Source organism: Cornus florida, unplaced genomic scaffold, assembly GCF_030987335.1.
Source record: "Cornus florida cultivar Cherokee Brave unplaced genomic scaffold, ASM3098733v1 CherokeeBrave_3.0.0_Hap2_Chr02, whole genome shotgun sequence".
NCBI classification, from domain to species: Eukaryota; Viridiplantae; Streptophyta; class Magnoliopsida; order Cornales; family Cornaceae; genus Cornus; species Cornus florida.
In genome coordinates, this window is record NW_026775572.1 from 1274814 (window position 1) to 1298296 (window position 23483).

The window sequence follows — 23483 nt, forward strand, 5'->3', positions numbered from 1 at the left end:
TGAACTTTTGAATAAATCGGCAAGCGTCCACCCGTTATAATTGGTATCAGAGTTAGATCCAATCTTTGATCCGGTGCCACAACAAGCGCCCGGCCCGAAAGGCATCCAAATAAGCAAGGTGGCCCGAACCGCAACGAAGGCGTTGCAAGTTTAGGTGGGGGAGAATGTTACAAGAATAATTTGTCTCACATCAAATCTGAATGGAAAAGTGGTTTGGTATAAATGGGTGGGTATGCAGCACTACCAGCTGAGCTTTTGAGTAAATGGACAAGCGCTCACTTGTTACAATACCCCTATATGGAAGATTAGTCCTTGTCTGTTACAAGGTGTGAAAACCATTCTTCATCACTCACTCACTAATGAGTAATACCCTCTAAATAACTTAGAAATACAACAAATTCTAGATAAGAATTTCCAGTTAAAATTCTTGAAAAGCAAGCAACATTCTGTCACGTTTTAACGAATCATTGCATTTAAATGACATGCAATGTAAAACTCAGAGAACCAAAAGCAGCTGCTCTCAAAATAGCTGAAAATCTTCAATCAACGAATGAACCTTCATATGAGAAAAATCAAATTATGAGACGGTCAAAATGATCTCTGCAGATACAAACATTATGTCCATCGTTGACTCGGGTACATAGTTATAGGAAAAGCAAATCGCATACTATCATCTCTCAAGATGCAATTTTTTTCCTTGCATGGATGATGATGGATCACACAACCATTGTCATTGTGGAGGCCAAGTGCGCCACTATTGCTGAAAGATGCTCAACAGCAAAGGTTAATCTTGGACGGCGAACATCGGCATTTGAGACATGGAAATTCCAATGAGCATTCTGTATGTTTTGGGCTCTAAATAAAACTAGTAAAAGATATAAGCCACCACAATTATGTCTTCTCACTGACGGAAAGAGGAATTCAAAAGGCATTTTAGTCAATATCCATAGCCTTCTCCTTTCCATTGTTTCTGCTTGACCATAGCTTGATAGTCCGATCATGTGAAACAGTTGCAATGTACTGTCCATCTGCCACCAAATAACAACAATCACGATAGTGGACTGCTGAACTCAAATGGAGAAGCTTTGTACAGTAGTAACCAGAAGATAGTCTAGATAACCAATTTTTATTAACCAAAGTTGAGAAAACATTCATCAAATCTTGTGCCTTGACTGATACTGAAAGATTGTGGCATTATTTTCCATAAGGAATTTTTTTTATTCAATTTCGATGGGCACAAAATGAACTTACAAGCAAGGATATTGAATCATACACATTCTGGAAAACATAGAACAAGGATTAAGAATCCATATTATAACCACAATTTCCATTTCATCGCCCAAATCAAAATTCACATACAGAGTGCATACTAGCACCTAGATGCCAATATTTAATATCATTATTACTTTTGCCGGCGCTGCTGCTGCTGCTACTATTCATTCTGTTTCTTGACATGTTTCTGGCACACAAGTCATATTTTCTGATTATTTAAATACTTCAATTTAGTGTTTTCTTCGACGAATACTTTAATTAGTGTTATTGTGTCCCCATGCCACATTTTCAAGCAGCATCACAGGCATCGAGAACTTGGCATCAGTACCACTCACCTGTATAATATTAGGTCTAGTAATCCCATCTCAAATGTTTTTCTCAAACATTCTAAAGAGCATATAGCTCGATTTTAGTAGCAAAGCCCACTGCTGGCTAAGAAAAAAATGGATATGGGTAAGGAAGAAGGAAGCAAGGTAATAGTGTAAAGTTCAGTTTTCACCAGAGGTGGAATTGGACGAAGATGGAGAGGAATTACTTCTTGAATAGAAACAAAATTTTCCTTTTTTTTTTTTTTTTTTTGGGTAGTAATTTTACAAATGATAAATAGGAATAATCCACAGTTTTCTTCTCACCTATGTCCTCGGTAAGAAAATGAAGCTTTCCCACTTCTTTCAATCAAAGTTTGAAAATATTTGCTTCTAAAGATTTTGCAAATAATTGCACATGTTTTCATAATTTTAAATGAAATCATGTTTTTAAATTACCTTAAGGCTTAAATCCCTTTATGTGAGAATTTTGTAATCTATCCCCTCAATGTTACAATATTTTTAACTTCTAACCTCACACATGAGCCCAACTCTTGGACGCAAGACTATATAATGTCCATGTATCCTAAAATGACACGCATAAACACACTCGCACACGACTCTCATTAGCATGAGCTGTCTTCACAAAATTCATGGTCTATTAATACAACAGTATGAATAAAAGTTTTTCTCATATAGTATCATTCCGATATTAAATATGAGATTGAAATATATATTGTAGATATTTCAAGTAACAGGAAGTTTTTATTGAAAACACAACACAGTTCTCAAAGTAGGAATATGTAGCAAGATAGATTGCAACAAATCAGGATACTCTAAACATGACAACTATTTGGGTTTCAGAAACAATGCTAAAACTGAACATAGCAGGCCGCTATAAATTTATTAAGGTGTTGCTTCATAAGCATATGAAATGGCAAAACATGGTCGTTTATATTTGAAACACATACACAAAGACATGCAAACACATATATCAGGATTTTATGCATACTTGGGTTCTTCAAAGTAGAAGAAAACTCACCTCCTACCACATCCAATGATGTAACTTTTGCTTCATAACCAGATAGCGTCTTGACAGGCTTAAAATCTCTGGATGACCATACCTGACATAAATAAACAAAAGACTTATGCCTAACATGAAATGATATATTCTAAAGATCCAATATCTAGGATACAGTCATGGTAGAAGAGAGAAATTGTTACCTTAGCAGACATATCATATGAAGCAGTGACCAGAAAATACCCATCTTGAGGCTCAAATTTGACTTGAGAAATAAGATTTGAGTGAGCAGGTATGGTGTACAAGGATTTCCTCTTCCTTAAATCCCAAATTCGACAAGTATTGTCTTCACCACCAGTAGCCAAGTGATAGCCATTGGGAGAAAAACTAATACCAAGAACCTGAAAAAGAAACCACATATAACAGTATTTCAGAGGACAATTTCATTCCAAACCACCCAGGAATTTTTTTCAAAAAAATGATATTGTAACAAAGTTTGGAGTCCCACCGGCTAGACATGCCCTTCAAAGGCAAGAATACTTCTCCCAGACCGAAGATCCCATACTCGAGCAAGTGCATCCAATCCACAGGATGCTGCTAAAGATCCATCATGATGAAAGGATAACCCATATACACTTCTACTGTGACCTTCTTGGAGAAGCAACTCTACACCAGTATCGATATCCCATAATCTCCAAGTCTTGTCAAAGCTGGTAGTGCCAAAGTACTTCCCTGATGGATGGAAGGCAATACGAGCTAGACGATCCAAATGCCCCTCAAACGTCTTTATGAGAGACCCATCTGTGTTCCATAACTTTGCAGTGCGATCAGCAGATGCAGTTGCTATATAGTTGTCTGTAGGAGAAAATGCAACATCAGTTGCACGTTCTGTGTGTCCCTTTAAAGCAGAAACCTTTTTTACTTGAGGCATGCTCCATAATTTGGCAACTCCATTTAAAGCACTAACCCAAAAGAGAGAAAAAATAAAATAAAAAAGCAATGGAAATATAATTCCAGACAGTTAGTGCAATTAGTAACAAACTATTTTTAAACCATAATACCAGCAAATTCCTAACTCTCCTAAAATGGTGGAATTATACAATGTATAACAAGTAGTTCGTTTTTGTCTACTCCTCCCGTGACTTCTATATTCATTATCTCCATCCAGTGCAAAAATAATAATAATAATTATGAAAAATAGTAATAATAATTCTTTCCACGCACAAGTTATAACTTCTGCAATTCAGATGCCTCAAAAGGGAGATGAAGTTGTATTATCTGCTAAGACCTCAGACAAAGACGAGGCTCCTTAATTGTGAAACAGAAGTTATTTTAAAGAACGGGACTTGTCAATATGCCCAATACCAGAAAAAACTAACTTAAATGCTTTGAAGAAGGCAATAAGGGAAACAAAGAAAAAAAATGGGGAGAGAGGGGGAAACAATATACCCTAATTACAACAAGGAGATTTTCTTGGTCTGACCACATGGAAGGCATCTATAAACATAAATGCTCACACAAATAATGCATACTGAGGGTAGAGAGAGAGAGTACCACGTGGCAAGCATCTTTCCATCATGTGAAAAGGTACATCCTGAAAGTGGCCGATCATCTCCAATTTCACTGCAATCAAGGACCAAGCTTCCAGCCTGCTTCAAAGTCCAATCAATCTCTGCATCCACGTCTTCATCTGGATCATCCCTTTTCCTCCTAGCACGCTGTAGACGTAAAGCTGCCCTCAAAATAGAATATTTAGCAATGTCCAATCGAGCTTCTAAAAGAGCTTTTGAGCCTTCAGTATAAAATGGATACTGAACCATTTCGTCATCAGCTCCTTCTGTTGTTGTTGCAGAAGCTGCAGCTTCCTCCTCTTCGTGAGCTTTCATGAGCGTCTCCAATTGCCCTTCAGCATCCAGCTTTGCCATAAGCATTCGCAAACGGTCCCGTCTTTCCATCTCCCTTTCTCCAAAAAGAGTTACGGGTTCGCCAAGCCTTCGGAGACGAACCCGCACAGCCATGTCATTAGTAGGCACCGCAAGAGCAGCAGCACGTCTCTTCATCAGAAGTTCTTGCATAGCTTTCTCATGCTGCTCCTTGACCAGTCTGCTCTCTTCTGAAATCTCATATTCTGCAGCTGAATCTGCAGCAGTCTTATTAAGGCCCGAGTCGTCGTGGTCAGAATCTGAATCACCACCCCCAGTCTCACCATTTTGTGGCCGGTGTGGCCTAAGGACAGGTGGACAGGCAGGGAGAGGTGCCAATGCTCAGGGAATTGGGGCAATAGGAGGCACAGTTGCAGGTGGGATTAGTGGTGGAATGACAGGTTGAACTGGTAGTGGTGGAATTCGATCAGTTGCAGAAACCACATTCTGCCCATTAGTCATTGCAACCACAGGCTCGTCAAGGGAGGTTGAGACAAAAATTTCCTCGTCTACCTCCATGATGCCTGAACATCAAATACTCAAACAACTATTTTTGTTCTTACAGGTGAATTGAGACTATTTATCTACTACTTTTCTTCTGCATATGGAATTTCTCATAAATGATGCTAAAAAAATAAAATAAAATAAACCCTTAAAAATTACACATTAAGTCACAAAATGTGAAGAATGTAGTCAAAGCCAAACCACCAGAATACATTTGTATAACAAAGGGTTAATTAAACAATTATTAAATCAAAATTAAGGGAAGCCAAAAAGAATCAAAAGACACACACTAAAATTGGAAAGCAGAACTCTAATATAAAGATCTCAAGTCTCAAAGAAATGCCTAGGAACCTATCAATGTATGCCCTCCATACTAAAAGATCATCGTCACTGAAACCCAATGGTGACAAATTTGAGTTCCAAATTCTTGCTGACATGGATTTTACAAATCAATTCAACCCTATTCTTTAAACTAATGTTTGAAAAGTATACCTCCTTTAAAAAATGTTGACAACCAAATCCCAAATCCGAAAAGAAAAAAGAAATACTCAAAACTTAAAAATGCCAAAACAAAGAAGAGTAAAATAAAAATCAAATCAGAAACTTTGATTTTCCTACAATTTCTCAGCCACCAGATGCAAGTTAGGGTTTTTATAAAATAAAATGAAAAATATGCTGAAGGGGTATATATCGATACATAGAACTCTTAACAAAAAACTAATAAAGAGGGAGAGACCACAAAGCTAAAAACCTGTCAGCAGTAGAAACCACAAAGGGAGCAAAAGCAAATAAGTGAAAGCCAAATGAGTATATAACACCCATCAACAGAGTCTAATTCTCATTGCACGTTTTGAAGAAGAAGAAGAAGAAGAAAATTACAGTAAAAGAAAATCATTAACCTTGGTCTTAATGGTGTGTATAGAAGAGAGGATGTGAGTATATGTGTCCATCTTGGTCGTATTTCAAACCGGAAGCGCAGCCGCCGCACAGTGGGAGAAGGATTATCGGCGGCCACCAGGTAGGACTCCACGTCAGGCGGTGACGCAGTTACAGTCACTGATCGCAGTAGTACACTGACGAAATATACACCTCCGACCACGGTAGCCCTTCCACTTCGTAGCCAAACCTCTGCCTCTGCCTTGTATATCCTTACAAACTTCTACTCGATTGTAAAATAATTAAAGTTATAGAATAAGTATGAAAGATAAATTGAATGCTCAGTGATACATAGGAATATAGGATTGGTTGGTTTTTCAATTTCAAAACCTTAATTATTGATTGCCTTTGATTCATTGATTTTTGTTTTTTGTTTTCAATTCTCTCCCAAGTTTAATCAGAGAGTAAAATGTGAACTTAAAAACGGTTACATGAATAAACTTTTCTTCAATTTTGTGAAGAAAAAAAAAAAGTCTGCTTGATTTATCAATCTAAAATAATTTTATGAGAACTGAAATTCAATTTTCTGTACTTGATTCAATTTTTTTTAAAATTATTTTAAAAACTCCAATATATAAAAAGACCTATTTTTATATAAAAGTCTTTGTTTGAGAATTGTTCTCTCATTTGACAAATTACCAAGAAGGCCCAACCTTCCCTTCAGTTAAATTCAGACTGAATCCAAATTTAAAGCAGGATCAGTCTTTAATCTTATAATCAACTAGGTTGGGCACCAAGTTTTTAATTCCGGTTCGGCCCCGGCCTGACCCAACCTATGGGTGCGGTGCGACAAACAAGATATAATTATGCGTACAAATACAGTGATGGCTAGAATGTCTATTTTGTAATGACATTCATTATATATATAACCTGACGTAGCCTAACATTAACAATTGTCCCACACAACAAATCTCAATTACTAATGTTAACAACCAAAAAGACAAAAATGAAAACAATATACAACTATTTGTACCCATAACTAATCAAAAAATAAATGCATGACGCATCCATCTAAAAACATCTGTACTTCACCTACCAAAGAAAATCATCAAAATTTCAACACCACTGTGTGCTAAAGAGAGAAGAACAAACATACTATCTGATATTATATATCCTCCCCCAATGTCACGAGCGTTCAAAATCTCAGAGAAGAAAAACTGCAAAACCGAAATACAGTACCATTACTTGGCGCCATTACGCGCCATTCTTTCTGATACACACCACAATTTAATATAGAATCAAATTGACAACATACTATTTACTTCAGATTCGAAAAAACTGGTCTCTCTCAAGTCCCATGGATTTCCTGCTTTTGCATGATCCACTATGTCTGACTGGTCGGTCACACTGATACTCAAGTCCACTGCTTTGAAGCTGGTCTTTTATCTGAAAAAGGTCGTTCATAAACAAAATTTGCCCTTTTCCTCACCTTCCCATTCCTCCACTCACGACTCCTCTGATGCTCATTGCCATGAAACCTCAAGGTTTTGTATCTTGACATGTACCTAACACTGCCTTCACTCATTCCGTTGTTGACATCCTGTGTTCCCCAAACTCTATCGGTACTGTCTTTCAAATTCTGAGACTCATTATTATTGTTCTCCCATTGATTCAAACTCTGGGAATTGTTCCAACCATCTCCCCATCCACTGTCCTTCATGGCCTCATCATCACAAACATCTCCCCAGCCATTCTCTCTCACAGCACCAGCGCCAACATCGTGAGTACAATTAAGCGCCAACAGATTTTTATTATTATCCAAAGATGAGTTAGTCGCCTTCTTTAAGTCGTCCTCTTCTTCTCCCCAGCCAGTGCAAGAAAATGATTGATTCGAAAGGAGTTGTTTACCAAAAATCACAACCTTCTCATCTTTTTCTCCCCCATCAGGAATGACATATTCGCGTTCCAAATCCAATAGCAGCTCGGGATCAATGTTGGAATTCCAATCTATTTCATCAATATATATATTTGGATCAGGCAGTGATATGTCACAGGGAAGGCCATTTATTTCTGCCCAGAACCGGTTCTTGGCATTGTAGAATGCCTCTTCCCCTGCAGAATCGTTCCATTTCACCACATTGTCATAAAGGTACATAAACTTCTTGGTTTCCAAGAGCTTACACCATGGAACTGAACCAACTGAAGTGCAGAATTTCTTCTCCCATGAAGGCACAGTTGGCTGCCAACTACCTGGAGAAAAGAAGTAAAATGTAAGTTTTCAACTACACAGGCAGACCAACCATATATACTAAAACCAGATATAAACAACAGGAAACAAAATGTGCTAAAAAAGAAAACCAAAGCATAGTTCCCAAATAGGGAAAGAAATAGACAAATGATCTGAGAAACAGATATAGGAAACAAGCCAGAAATTTCAATTAATGCCCAAAAAAACACGGTGGATATTCATCAGAAACACTAATGGAAATCGACAATCTCTCTTCCTTTACCTTTTACGTGTCAATAAAATATGACAAAAAGAAATGAATAGAAGGCACACATGAAACAAATCCTAAAGTTTTAAGAAAGGAAATTTTTGTGTTCGAAAACGACAACAATAATGAATGATAACGGCACTCAAACAGACGTACACCAATTCCTGATTTACACATCATTCTTCTGCCACATTCATCATTTATTTTTGGACATTCCTAGTTTCTTTCTAATTAATTCTAAAGTACTTCACATGCAACAATATTTCGAGTGTTTTTCAAGTTCATTTCTCATATTTGTCCCATAATTGAGATACAAGGAAAAATATACACTACCCTACCCCGGGGGTAGGGGTTACTAAATACCCCCAGCCAATCTGAACAACCCATTTACCTTGATAATAGGAAATGGGGTGTTTTGATTGGCCGAGGGAAATTAAAAACCACTACCAGGGTACCCTATAGCTTCTCGAGATACAGAACCACATATAAAACATTTCAGCCAGGAGCTTCCTAGTATGCATGCAAGTGTTAATAACACTGCAGCACAGTTCTAAAAACACACATAAATGCCAAACAATAAAAATTCAACATCAATTTCCCAATTCTCACATATTAAATCAACCACAATGCAACATGAAAAAATAAAATTCAGAAAACTCACTTCCCTTCACTAAAAACCTCCCAAAAACCACGATCAGGAAGAAGTAAGGAAGTTAATGAATTATATTAGAACTGATAAGCACGTAAGCAAAGAAGCTCTGCCGGTGCTTAAAAAACCCATAAAGTGTAACAGATAAACCACATTTAAACAGAAAAAAACGAAGCATAAAACATTTATACCAACAAGAAAAAATCCTAGTGAACCCCCAAAAAATACTGGCTAAAAAGAAAAGCAGTCTTCATAATCAAAACATTACTTTCTAAAGAAAAGCATTCTCAGCAGCAAAATTACATTTAAACAAAATAATAAACCTTTAAAACCTAAACCTCAAAAAACTCCCAGCATAGGTATAAGATAATTATCAACATTCACAAATCCTTGTCAAAATCATAAAAAACTCAAACTTTCGTCTACCAAAAATACACTGTAAATAAACCATATTCAAGAGAATTTAATGGAACAAAATCATATAACATAAAATACAATAAATGAATAAATAAAAGCTATAATAAAAGAACAACAAGAAACAGAAAGTAAACATACCCAGAGGTGGCTTTTTGTTCTGAGATCTTGTTTTTGCAGATTCTTGGCAATAATTATCACCCCTTTTCCTTCTCCAATTATCCATCATCAAAACACATAATCAAATAAACACCCTCGTTCGTGTTTTTATGAAAAAACAAAATCCAAAAAAGTAAAAAAATAAAAAACACGAACACAGAAGAACGGTACCAGAGACCAAAATTTGTAAGCCTAAATAAAAGGAAGAAGAAAGGAAACGAAGAGGGTTGTAAAATTTTGGCAGAATTATGGGGTCAGAAACTCAATTTCACATTAAGAGCGACAGTTTCAGAACCTGGGATTTTGCACAGAAAATTGAAACAAGAAAAGAAAATAACAGTTTTCTCAGAAAAAATCTAACATGGGTTTCTGATATTCTTGTCAGAAAGAAGATCAGAAGCTGAAAATGGTTTGATCGGTGCAAAAGAATTCTGAGAAGTTAAGGGTTTTCGAGAGTGATCAAGAAAAGGAAACTCCCAATGTTTGAAACGTCTGGTGCGTTGTTTTGTTCTCACAAATCAAGCAGGTGTTGTTGTTCTTTTTATTTATAGCCCCTCGCTTTTCAGCTAAATTACAACGCTAAGTCCTACTCCTCCTCTGATTAGGATGCAACCGAGAAATTACTTCATAGGCTCGTGCACTCCACGTCAAAAAAAAAAAAAAATTTAACAATGGTTTGTTAAATAGAGCATCTCATTTTATAAATAAATAAATAAATAGAGCATCTCATTAATTGATAGCTATAAAAGGGAAGGAAAAAAATTTAAAAAAATAAAACTAAAAATTCAAAGAGCTGGACTCCTATTGGTGCACACTTTTTTTGCAGATAAAAGTCATAAAATATTAGTATTATTTTATTCTAAATTTCATAATCATCACATTATAAAATATATATGCATGATTTTTTTTTTCCTTTCTTTTTTTACTTCACTTTCTAATATTATTTTTTACTCATTAAAAAGAGTATAAAAACAGTATATATACTTTACTTCACTTGCATCCTTCTGTTTTATTTTTAAAATTAGAAAGATAAAAATATCTTTTAAATCGCACTAGTACACACTATAATTATTATAAAATGTAATCTTCCATTTTAATTTTGAATAAAATGTACTTACATGGGAGTCCATAAAGGTTGAATTTGATCAGATGGTGGAATGAATCAAAATCCAATCAATCCAATAAATTTCAAAAAATATTAAAATTGAACCCATCGGTAGATTATCAGTTCAATTATATGGTTTTGGATTTTGCAATGTATATATGTAAAATATATTAAGTCACACAATTCTTTTTCTAAAAGAGTATTACTTTCGTGCTTCTCACGTGAATTGGCACTTTGGAAACAGATCTTTCATCAATTTGTTAATTTAATTTTGTTAATCCTCGAATTCATTATGTGAATTACTTAATTTAATTTGTGAATCCTCAATTTTATAACGATTTTTCTTGTAAAGAACATTTCTTAATATGTAAATTTCTCATATCGTATTTTTTTTAAAATAAAATATATATATATATATACTATAATTTTTTGTATTTTGAATATTACTAATATTATGTATCTCTAAACATAAAAGAAATAAGATTAATATAACTCAAAGGTGTTAATAAAATTACATTTTTATTATTTCACAAAGTATATCATGGTCTTTAACATATTTACAAATATTGAAAACATTTGATACATGTGCACATATATCCATTTAGTAGTACATAAGTTTACAAGCGCACAAATTTTAGAACTATTTTCGCACTACTGTGCTATGTGATTTTAGATAACACATGCATATATACCAATCAAATAAAAACTCAAATTTTAATATATATATATATATATAATCTTATTTATTGTGATATTCGACAGATATACTATTTAGTCTCTTTATAAATTAAACTTGAACAAGTGTTATTGTCAACTGTTTCATTTTCATTTGTTTATTTTGTTTTCATATACTTCTTTAATTTTTAAAACAAGAATCAAACCATTCCATAACATATTCAAATTAAATTATATAGTTTAGTTTAGTATAATCCGATTTATCGACTCTAATAATTTCTTATACACTTTATAATTATTTTAATATAAAATATACACTTACAGCAACTTTTGAGGAGTAATTTTATCATTTTACTTTCTTTTTTTAAAAAAAAAAAAAAAAAAAAAACACAAACAAACAAACTTACACGCGCATAATAGGGAAGGAAGCTCGAGTGGCGGTGGTTTTTTCCTTTATTTTGCTACTTAAACGACTTACGTCGAGTCGGTGGCAGAGTTTAACTTGTGTGTACTTGTGTTTTTTTTTTTTCCACTTGTGCGTACTCGTGGTTTTTTTTTCTTTCACTTGTTTGTGCTTGTGAATGGTCATAATTACTCAAACACCCATACGCAAATAAAGTTGCTAAATACATATGTATATAGTACAATACATATATATATATATATATATATAATATAGATGATATGGACTTACAGTGTTTGGGTTTTGTGGGTCGGATTCCGGTGCAGTGAGTAGCATTCCTGCGTAAATGAACACATTTAACTTAGTTGGAACCCAAATTACACAATCTTTTACAACTGGTGTCACTTTTACGTTCTGGACGCGCTGTCGTTCAAATTTTTATTATTTGTAATTTAATTTTACCTTTTCACGCTTTCGCTCTCAAATTTGCTCCCGCTCTCACTTTATGCAACTTAGATTGGAACTGATTTAACTTTCTCTCTTGAACCATTTAGACATGATTGTAATTCTAACTAAACCAATTCAAGAAAAGTTGAACGTCAAAGATAAAAGTGTTATTTTAGAGTTGAAGACTGATCCTTAGAGGCAAATTGAGGAATATTTGTCTAACAAGGAATTAGACAGATATAAAAAAAAATAAAAAATAAATAAATAATGTGTAAAGGATTTAAGAGTGAATATTGTGAGGATAGAGGAAAATATATGTAATTTTCAAGTGTATAGATATAGCCTCAAAAGACATAATGAGTGAGTGAGTTGAGTTTTGATATTTGGTTGTATATTCTCTTCCTAATTCATAATAGTGAAAATATATCTTTCCATTGTCGTAGTTGCAGATCGAATTTGCTAAATTATGTAAAATAGTGTTGTGGGTGTACAATTGTTATCTCCATAATGTTGTGTGATGAATGAGTGATTTAACTCTAAAAAATAGCCGACTATTGAACATATTTGAGGGAGTTAATTGTGTCCAAGAGATAGATAGATGCATTTGTATATATGTTATATATATATATATATAAAGTAGGGACAAGTGCAAAAAATACCCCTAAAGTATACTCTGCGTAGCATTTTTACCATTTATTTGAAAAAAGTATACAAAAAACATTCCTAATATTTTTATATTGTGCAAAAATACCCCATCTGACATAAATTAATTGTAACGACCCAAAATGAGGGGCACAAACAAAACATGTTGTAATACCCGTTTTGCTCTTTTACTTTTTCGAAAATGCCCAAGGGAGTATATATGCTACTTATCTCATAATATATGGGTATTATGTGCACATTACCTTATATATATATTTTAAAATTTGCTCTTTATATATATCTCTAAACATTTTTTTTTTTTTTTTTTAACTTTGAGAATTTGTAAAACAATGATTTAAATTTTTTGAAATTTCAGTTTACTCTTTTATACTATATATATATATATTTTTTTGTACTAACACTGTTAAACAAAAAAAAAAAATTTGGAAAATTTTTGTTTTCTTTAATTTACACTTTATTTATTTATTTATTTTCTATTTTTATCTTTACTTTTATTTTATACTTTTATATTTTTATCATTACTTGTCCATTGCCGGCTTCCTCCAATAATGTCGTTTTCGGTTATTTTATAAAATTATTTATTTTTTATTTTATAAAATGGTTCAATAAGGGTAATTTAGTCAATTTTGAGTTTAAATTTGTTAGAGAGACCTACTTGTACCCGATTGAAACTTTAGGGATGTGTTTTTTGCATAAGAGGGGCATCCCCAATATTGTCATTTTTTTTATCATTTTACAAAATTATTTATTTTTATATATTTTATAAAATGGTTGTGTAAGAATAATTTAATCAACTTAGGGTTTAAATTTGTCACAAAGACCTATTTGCATTAAATTAAAACTTTAAGGGTATTTTTTGTACGTAAATAATGTAATATGCACTGTAAACATACTTTAATGATGTTTTCTGCACTTTATTATATAAAAATATACTTTACAGATGGTATGTGCGCTTAATTTGAATAAAGAGAAAGTGGCATCACATCCATAGGCACTAATAGTGTACTATTAGTTTCCCTCTCTCGCTAAACCGAAATGATGAGCTTAGAGGCATAATGTATAGAAGGTGTGTGAGTTTGCTTGAATTTTTGATTAAAAAAAAAAAAATGGCATTAAAGGGGGGAATAAACCCATCATTTGTATTATTGTCTAATTGTATTTGATCAAATTTTGTATTTCGATGTTGTTAATCACTGTGTCAAATCATTTATGATATATATTTTGTAAGTTAACATGTCTTAGTAAAGATTTTTTTTTTTTTGGCCCTCTTAGTATGTTGACATAATAGGATCACAGTCATCACACATTAATTTGAATTATTTATATATAAACACTTCCAAGTTCCAACTTACTTGTGTAATTTTGAAAAAATAATTAAATTTTGGAGTTATATATTAAACCGTCCGAGTTTAAATAGCTGTATTGATTTAGTAGACCAGTGAATATATAATTGAACAAATTCTTTGTTTCCTTTTTTTTTTTTTTAATATATATATATATATATAAAATCCACTTTTAAATGAACCAAACAAGTGGTGCTTGAGTTTGATGAGTGTAGGTTAGTTGTACCAACACCCCTACATCTACGCTCGATTTTGATAAATTTTTTTTAAGTCGAACTCAAACAGTCAATTACTAATGCGAATTTGATTGCAATCCTAAACATGGAAGGAAGAAGTCCAAGTATTGCCCTTACTTGTATACTTTCTTTGTCCATACAATTAATTCATTATCCTTTTAAAATTATCACATTGTCTATAACATTTATTTTAATTTAATTTTTAAAATGAAATAACTAATTTGAGATATTCTTAAAAGGAAAAATGGACCGGTCGGAGAGGATTATTTCTTTTTACTACGTATTAATTATGTTTCATTTCTTGTATTAATTACAAAATAAATGCACATGCTCTTCTAATGGTCAATACAAAAGTTTTACTCCCTTCTTGTCCCCATTTTCCTTTTGAAATGACCCATATTAATTGGCCATTTCAAAAGTGAAACTAAGATAAATGTTATCTTTTTATAATTGTTCTTTAAAATTTTAAAAATCTCCCAACTTGATAATTTATATCTAAACTTAAAAGGACATATTAATAATTTTAAAATTAAACGCGTCCCCTTAAAAATTTATAATACCATGGGATAGATAACATGGGAGGAAGTAGTATCTTATTATTACTTCATTTTTTTTTATTCTTTTTTCACACAACAATTAATCTCACACCATTTTGATTTCTTCTGCTCCAAATTTAAAATTCTTACATATCAATACTTATTCAATATTAGGTGTATATTTTTCTTTTGCACTTTTTAATTTAATTGATTTGCAAATTAAGCAGAGTGAATTATTGTTAAATAAAAATTATTAGTATTATATTAATATAATTAACGTGATAACACCTATTTTAGAAACTATTTTGATGTGTGGCATCAAGCCGCCCTGCCACGTGGACACAGGCTTGGCTAAGAGAGTAGGGAAAGCTATGGAGGAGTTATATACGCTTAGTTAAGAAGCGTAAAAGGTATGTATATATTATGAAGAGAGCGTAAAAAGCGTTTAAATTTTACCGCGTCATTCCTCTGACCTCGTCTTTTTGAACGAAGATAGAGATTTCAAACTTTTGAGACATCTTGACTTTGCCACCTTTCAGCCTATTATAACAGTTTTTAAAATATTGAAAATGAAAATAATAATAATAATAAAATGTTATTTGAATGTAATAATTATATCCTTACCAAAATAATAATAATAATAATAATGAGGAAAATGATGAATTAGCAGGGGCAAAATGTTACTCTTTATATGTCATGGGCAGGAGCTGATTCAACATAAATGAGACCAAAAATGTAAGTCTATAGTAGTTAATGTTAAAGCTACAATTCATAAGAGCTAATTTAACTACTTTGAATTGGAGTTAGGAATATATTTAGTATGAAGCAACAAAAAGTAGTGGGTCAACAAAGCATTAATAAATATATTTACCAAACCTACCCCTTGTGGACTGAGGCGGAGGCACCATGACATATTCAATCTCTTTTTTTTTTTTTTTCTTTACAAAAAAGAGGTTGACGGGTTATGACGAGTTGACCCGGTTAAATTTCACCTAACTCGCACTTAACTTGTTATAAACGAATTGAATATAAATTACAACTAATACTGAACTCGTCTGTATTAATCCGACAAAGCGGTAATGCATGTATTTACCTAACCTACCCTTGTGAATTGGAGGCGGAGGCAACATGACATACTCTGTTATCTCCTTGTAGGTAGGGTAGGTCCTTATATATGAATGGCCATGTCAGGATCGTCTGATAACATCATTGACACTGCATATTTCCCTTTATGAGGGTGTGGTAATACATTGTACTACCACGCCCCTTACTCAAAATTGAATGCCCAACTTTATGTCTCTTGCTATGCTATGCATGTTTGTGAATTATACAAAACGTGGCCATGCCCCAGAATTCACTCACTTCTATTACAATAATATAAATATATGTAATAATAATTTTGAGACCAATCCAAGAAATTGCCTTAGGGGGCCAAAAATAAAAAAATTTCTTTTAATTTCATTTGAGCAACATTAAAATTTCGTAAGTATATAATTCAACAGAGAAAAAAAAAAATTACTAGTATATAATACTAAAAATAAATTAAAAAATAAGAGTAGGTCGGGGCGTGTGTAATACTATTGTTTTCATACATATGGTATCTATGTACAGTGTACACGTATATGTATCTACCAATATATATATATTCAAACAAGGACAGACTGTCCCCTACAGGTAAACATTTTTGTGATTTAAACATTAAGGATACTACATGTTACGTACATAGAAATGATGTGAATCATGTGAGCATTAAGATTCTAAATTTGAAGAATTGCTTTAGTAGCACTTCTTGTTACATCGTATTCACCTTTTTGCGGATCAAAGTGGTGTCAGAAAAATATTTTGTTTTCTGTTTTTTGTTTTTAGTTAGTTGGTTCCCATTCCGCGTGTCCCCATCTTTGTTAAAGTAAAGATAATTCATTTGGAGCTTATTCTTATGCCTCATGATTTTTATTTTATTTTTAATAATTTTTTTGTTCCTTTCCCTCCCACACCAGTTTCAATAATTCAAAGGTACTGTAGATGTTAAAATGGACTCTTTTTCAATGGCAAAAAGCACAAAATTAAACATGTACCATCTTATTAAACAGTTTCTCTATGGATGGAAAGACTTCGATTGTGGTAGTCAATCATTTTTTACCTCACCCTTTAGATGAAATTAAATTAACTAATAAGCTTGGTAAGCTCTCCAAAAAAAATATTTTGTGGGAGTTTGAATTGTTAAAGAAACTGGTCAACGTAATAACAACGCTTAACATTCTCTAATAGTTGAAGTGTTGGTTTATTTTTTCGGACACCCCTAAGAAACTTAGTTAGAGGCTTTGAGCCTTGTACTAAAATTAAAATTTAAACAATATTTGACTCTTTTTTATCTCTTTTTTTTCCCCCTTCTTCTGTTACATGATGGAAAGCTTTTAAAAAACAATAAAAAAAAGCAAGAAAACGGTTTTCAAAAAGCATATAATTAGGTGTTTTTCTGATTCATTTCAAATACTGGTTAGAGAAGGCAGTCAACCAAAAGAATTTTGATAATCATAATAGAAAATTGTTGATACATGATCAAACAGTTCCAAGAGCCGGTTTTTGTCAGGTTCAGCAGCTAATCTTGGAATAATTTTCACTGTTCAAATGTATAACATTTTCCCTAAATTGTTGTTTCTGAACCATGTTTCTAAATTCCATACAAATTAATGTCCCTGTTCTGGAATCCCTAACTAGTGATAATTAATGTATTATGAAAACAAAATCTCAATTAAGAGAGATTTCAAACAAAACGATGGAATGAATCACCTAACAAAGAGAATTGGACCACACAGTAAATGTGGCACATGTGTGGGACCCAGCGGCCTAGAGGAGCTAGGAATTTTGGAACACTCAGCAGAGCTCCTCTGTTAAAGGATAGTTATTTGTGTGATTCGACTTTTCTTTCTCTATCCCCGGGGATTGTTCCTACCATCCTCTGTGGTCCCCCGCTCCACAGTCTAATGTTCAAAGATTAATAAAGAACATGAGCAATTTGTTATAGAATTTCATCCAATACACACTAACAACTTTCCACCTGTTTATATGAGTAATACTAGTATAAGGAAAGCGATGCATCAATGTTACCCAGTTGAGGGGGGGGCTCTCTGAAATTATAGCGATGGCGACGGCATCCTATTATGATACTTACTACTTAGTTTGGGACTGCAAATTCCATGAATACTTTTGGGTACCTTTTTTTATTAAAATGATTATGGCTAGCTATTTAATCCCTACTAGGTATTACTAGTAGGGTTTACAAGCTCGAATGAAATTTTTATTGAAGCCTTCAAAGATTTTTGTGCACAAGTTGATGAAGTTCAAATCCGTATCCTTTCTTATGAAGGGATCTGGTCCTACGATCCTTTGTTTGCCTAGATTGTTAGTGTAACACATACAAGAAAAAGTTATTTGTATTATTGTTGTATAAATAATGAAAAGTGATAAATCTTCTGACTTTAATTGTCTACTATTCCTTCAAATATAACGTGATTGAAAATGAGTCGAAGAGAAAGAGATATTTACGAAAAATTTGTAAGAGTTTTAATGGGATCCAATTACGTTGTATTCTGAGGAAGGGTCGATAATTAACGTCAGAAGACTTATTATTTTTTATAAATAATATAATGTAGTTATTATATAAACTATTTAAATTATTGTATAAATGATCTAAATGACACATTATGTAATGCATGATGGAATGGCTTTGAAGAAGCATTTGCTATAGAAACAACTCGTCTTTAACTCTAATGGATTGAACAATTAAAGTTGTATAACTTCATCCACATTTTTTTTGTGGGCACAATAATTTTTTTTTTTGGTTAATTGTGGACACACATTTTGCTGTACTTAACTATTTTGGGGACATTGAACAGCTAGCTCCAAAGTCAAAAGCTACACTCTCTCTCATGATAAGGGTTGATGGGAAAGGCAAAAAGACAAGAGGCAGAGTAGCCATTTTGTGGATCATCGTCCTCTTTGATGCTGGGCCATGATTGCAAGGAAAATGCCAGAGACTAAACCGACAACATTAGAGTCAGCAACTGGGTGTAGTACATTCACATCATCACATGGCTTATCTAAAACAAGGTCGGACCACTTTTCCTATGGGTCCACTCCACCATGCCAATTTATTTAATCAGTATTAAAGTAGTTAAGATAATAGTGGACTCATGTATCAGACTTTTCTCAAAAGTAAAACTACTACTTGACACATATTATGAAGATGTTTGGTTGGTTTGAAACGACTTACAAATTAGTTCTTGACACCTATTATGAATTTGTCTGGAAGGTTTGAGGTGCAACGAAACAGAAAACATTCTTTGAACCCGGAAATTGCTAAATAATTCAACTGACTCAGCCGACTTCCTAGAGCTCAAATCTCTCTCTCTTTCACCATCTATTATATATATATATATATATATATATATATATATATATTTATGTTAGACTAAGATTCTCTCTCTAATTCTTTTACTTGGGAAATATCTATCAACTGTATGTCTAATGCCACGTGTCCAAATAGCATTCTACAATTTCTTCGTATAAACAGACATTTGAATCGGTCAGTATTAGTTGTGGAAATGACAGTTAAGTGTGTGTGTGTGTGTGTGTGAGAGAGAGAGAGAGAGAGAGAGGACCCACGATGTTTAAAGACTAATGAAAGATCAATTGCTGCTTTACATGCGCCTTTATCCTCACTTCATCTGAGAAAATGATACCGTGTTCTTAAGAACAGAAACCAAGGAAAACCTTTAGATTCAATAGCTTCAATGGGTCCGGAACTCTTATAGGATGAGCAATTTCACAACTAGTATGCTCCGAAACCTTTGGATTGTTCTTTGTTCATGAATCTTTTCAAGGTATGATTAATAAAAACATCATGTTTCAGTTATTGATCACCGTTATTAGTGAAATAGTATAAGACATGCTATGAACGACCATTATTTTATTTTTTTCGTTCAAATCATCCAAAATTGTGTGCGAGATTCTTGATATGCTGTAACTAGGTGGTTTCTCAGGAGATTGGACAATTTTCTTTCATATACGTTTCAATTGATGATTCTGCAGTTTTTCACAGCTCTACAAATTTGGTTATGGCATCTTTCCTTCTTTCAAAGTAAGGCGTGTAACGTGTTTGAAAAAAAGCTTGGTTTGTGTGGTCTCATGAATTTGCAATGGGAAAGAAAAGGAGTTGCTTTAGTTTGGTGAATAGATTGTGTGTCTCTGAGGCACAACCAAACACCGAAAAGGTTCATCTGCGATAGTATTGTTTCATTACTCTATTGAACATATATTCCTGTGTTTTTTGCGGATATTGAGTGTTTTTAACTTTTGTAATTTCTAGAAATCAAATAAGTGGAGATGGGCTTTTGGAAGGCTTAAGCAGAGCCCTGCAATTGCAGCAGGACAGAAAACACTGAGCGAAGCAACAGAGGAGCAGAAAAGGCATGCGTTGGCTGTCGCCATTGCAACGGCAGCTGCAGCTGAGGCTGCTGTTGCTGCTGCCAATGCTGCAGCTGAGACTGTTCGCCTAACGTGCTCCCATCAATCTTCCAATGATTATGACATGTGGACGCGAAACTTGGCTGCAACTAAGATTCAAACTGCTTACAGGGCTCATCTTGTGAGTGTTCTTTCTTAGACCTCCTCCTTATTTATGGTTTTTACAATAATTCATCATAATCACATTGGTTAAGATGCTTTTGTATCACATTGAAAATCTAAAAAATTGTGTAGTTGAAAAAGCTCCAATTTTCAATTCCATGAATTATTTCACCAATTCGAATCCCCCTTGCTTTAATCTTTTTAATTAATTTCAGTATTTAATTTATTTCATTTAACGCTATGCTTTAAACTATGGTTCCTAAGATATGAGTCCTTCGGTGGAAAAAAAAGATGCGCCTCTAACACAAAATACATTTATACTGGAACTGATATAGGCAAGGAAAGCAATGAAGGCATTGAAGGGATTGGTGAAGCTTCAAGCAATAGTTCGAGGTCAAATTGTGAGACGACAAGTAATCACCAAACTGAAGTATTTGCCTTCCCTTACAAACGCACCATCACAATTCCATCAAATGAGAGTTCCAAATGCGGATGAAAGATGCAAAGATGGTGAAAAGAAACATTTTCCAAGCTCAAAAAAGTCTTCAGAAGCAAAAGAAATGAAGGTGAGTAAGATTGTTCCAAATTGTGTTAGTCTCGGGTTCAGTTTATGGCAACTTGTAGAAAGAAAGCTACACATTCACTGTCACAAAGAATTTAGAGGATATTTAGTTTACACTTTCAACATCCATAGTTGATTTCTCATTGAGATAAATATAAAGAAAGTACCTACGAATTTAGGGAGATAATCATCTCCAAGAAGAATATTGCATACTCAAATATATTAGCATTGGAAATTCTATTATATTGATGTTGAATTATATTATATATAACATTATATACGTTTTGGTTACGGGCAGCTTGAATACAACAGTAGAAGTTGGGATTACAGCTTGTCCTTAAGGGAAGACGCGAAAGCATTGCGGTCAAGAAAGCAAGAGGCCATCATAAAAAAAGACCGCATGAAGAAATACTCCGTTTCCCATTGGGTAACTCCATTTATTTATATATCAGCATGTTTGGTGATGCTCCATTTTGTCATAGATGAAGTGAAAACGAAGATTTTGTTTTTTAAATTAAGATTAATTTAATTAAAAATCGCCGTTAGATTCCAAAATCTAACCACATAAGGAATAGGTTTATGTCATTTATGTGTCTTCACATTTATATGTTGCAAGAAAGTTGTCTTTTGCAGGAAAGAAGAAGTGATCAAAGTCCTGAAAAATCAAAATTGAGCAAGGAACACAGCCACCTGCTTGAAGAATGTGAAAATGCTGAGACATATAAAAGGAGAGAGACAGAGAAGTTGAGGTCAACTATTCATTCAAAATCAACAGCCAGTGAGACTTACGGAACACGGTTTAAACTGAGAAATGCATATAAACATGATTCAGTAGAAGAATCAAATTCGCCATCTTCACTCCCGAGGAGATCATTTTGCCGCACGAAACAGAAATCAATTGGAAATGAGAGCTCATTACCAAACTCTCCGGTTTTTCCTACTTACATGGCTGCCACAGAATCTGCAAAGGCGAAGGCAAGATCAATGAGCACGCCAAAGCAACGTCTAGGATTTCTAGATACTTACTCTGGTCACACTTCACCACAAAAGATCAAACTTTCTCCATGGTCTTCTTTTAATGGTGAAGTGACCTGCACTAATGGAAGGAGTGGCACTTTTAGATACTCACAAATATAAAAGGACTTGAAGTTCAATGGGGATGCTTTCAGAAGATTATTTCCAAGCTTTCCTTATATTGATTGTTTGTTCACTCAATGGTCTAACAAGTCACTGAAGAAACTTCAAATTCAGGTGTATTTGCATACTCTGTATGTTGTGAGATATGGCTATATGGAGTCTCAATGGTGTCCCAACACGCTATGAGAAGATGCATTTGAAACATCTTTTTTAAAGTATATTTGTAAATTATTCAGATATATATATATATTTTTTCTCCATTACTATATATATGTGTTAGGTTTTATTTATTTTTTTTTTTTTTTTTCGCGGAATCGTTTGGAGGAAATCAGTATTCTATAGAAGATTTGCATGAAGAGGCCTTTGTTTTTTTAGTTGGTACTCACGCACATGCATGTTTTCACTTAGGTTCGAACTCTGATCTGTCTTTGAGAAGTAGGGGTCTGACAGTGTCAATACTCTTTGTGACTTTAAAAGGGACAGTGTCAATACTCTTTGTGACTTTAAAAGGGATTTGAATAAGTTTAACTCAAAATTCTATTTTTCATTCAGAGATTCAATCTTTATATATTAAAATATTCTAATAACTTAAAAGACACTTTGATTAAGGTATTTTTATTCAAAGATTCAATCTTTACACATTAAAAGACTATGGAGAACTCGATTAGGTTTAACTTTAAACTCTCATTTTCATTCAAAAATTTAATTTTTATACATTAAAACACTCCGGTGACTTCAAAGTTACCATGATTAAGGTATTTTTATTTTAAGATTCAATCTTTACATATTAAAAAACTCGAACCATTTAGTACATGTATTTTTTACTTTTTTTATTTTATTTTTAACATTGACAAGATTTAAGAACGAATACATTCCCACACTGACATTCTATTCAGGGGAGATCCATGCATAATATTTAAGGGTATTGAAATTGATGTTCATGATACGGAATCCTTAAAGAAAAATATTTTGGAAAGGCCTGTCCATGAGCAATGTAAAGCACACCTTTTGAGTTTGCAGTCTTGTGGTCTAGACTATAAAAAGTCCAATATATATATATATATTAAAATTCAATGGAAGATTAACATAGTACTCCTTTTACAATATGGATTTTACATTTTAATTAGAATA

General features: G+C 33.3%; 3 protein-coding genes across 5 annotated transcripts; 1 reads left to right on the top strand and 2 right to left on the bottom strand.

Annotated features, from left to right (window-relative positions):
• Window positions 1–526: 526 nt before the first annotated feature.
• Window positions 527–6446, bottom strand: LOC132291242 (U4/U6 small nuclear ribonucleoprotein PRP4-like protein). The gene is given in 5 exon segments (XM_059790263.1): window positions 527–1028; window positions 2620–2701; window positions 2802–2999; window positions 3107–3560; window positions 4153–6446. Coding segments are annotated over 5 exon segments (1716 nt in total). The 5' UTR covers window positions 5040–6446; the 3' UTR covers window positions 527–933.
• Window positions 6447–7041: 595 nt separating this feature from the next.
• Window positions 7042–10133, bottom strand: LOC132291258 (uncharacterized). Of its 2 annotated transcripts, XR_009476077.1 has the most exons (3): window positions 9600–10133; window positions 7216–8150; window positions 7042–7117 (listed from the first exon to the last, which is right to left on the bottom strand). XR_009476077.1 is itself a non-coding variant. In XM_059790264.1 (2 exons), the coding sequence occupies exons 1-2, from the start codon at window positions 9685–9687 to the stop codon at window positions 7315–7317; spliced, it is 924 nt and encodes a 307-aa protein (XP_059646247.1). In that variant the 5' UTR covers window positions 9688–10133; the 3' UTR covers window positions 7042–7314. The 2 variants fall into 2 exon arrangements, 1 of the variants encoding a protein (XP_059646247.1); XM_059790264.1 differs by having other exon boundaries at window positions 7042–8150.
• Window positions 10134–19670: 9537 nt separating this feature from the next.
• Window positions 19671–22620, top strand: LOC132291279 (protein IQ-DOMAIN 12). Of its 2 annotated transcripts, none has more exons than XM_059790266.1 (6): window positions 19671–19908; window positions 20117–20298; window positions 20394–20672; window positions 20989–21219; window positions 21514–21642; window positions 21849–22620. In XM_059790266.1, the coding sequence occupies exons 2-6, from the start codon at window positions 20224–20226 to the stop codon at window positions 22350–22352; spliced, it is 1218 nt and encodes a 405-aa protein (XP_059646249.1). In that variant the 5' UTR covers window positions 19671–19908; window positions 20117–20223; the 3' UTR covers window positions 22353–22620. The 2 variants fall into 2 exon arrangements, with proteins under 2 accessions (XP_059646249.1, XP_059646250.1); XM_059790267.1 differs by having other exon boundaries at window positions 20127–20298.
• Window positions 22621–23483: the final 863 nt, after the last annotated feature.

Bases quoted from the DNA above. Each gene is read 5' to 3' on its own strand.
- LOC132291258 (XM_059790264.1), bottom strand. From the start codon at position 9,687: ATGATGGATAATTGGAGAAGGAAAAGGGGTGATAATTATTGCCAAGAA. The intron at 8,151-9,599 runs GTATGTTTACTT...TCTTTTCTCCAG, and splicing joins GAACAAAAAGCCACCTCTGG to GTAGTTGGCAGCCAACTGTG.
- LOC132291279 (XM_059790266.1), top strand. From the start codon at position 20,224: ATGGGAAAGAAAAGGAGTTGCTTTAGTTTGGTGAATAGATTGTGTGTC. The intron at 20,673-20,988 runs GTGAGTGTTCTT...GAACTGATATAG, and splicing joins CTGCTTACAGGGCTCATCTT to GCAAGGAAAGCAATGAAGGC. The intron at 21,220-21,513 runs GTGAGTAAGATT...GGTTACGGGCAG, and splicing joins CAGAAGCAAAAGAAATGAAG to CTTGAATACAACAGTAGAAG.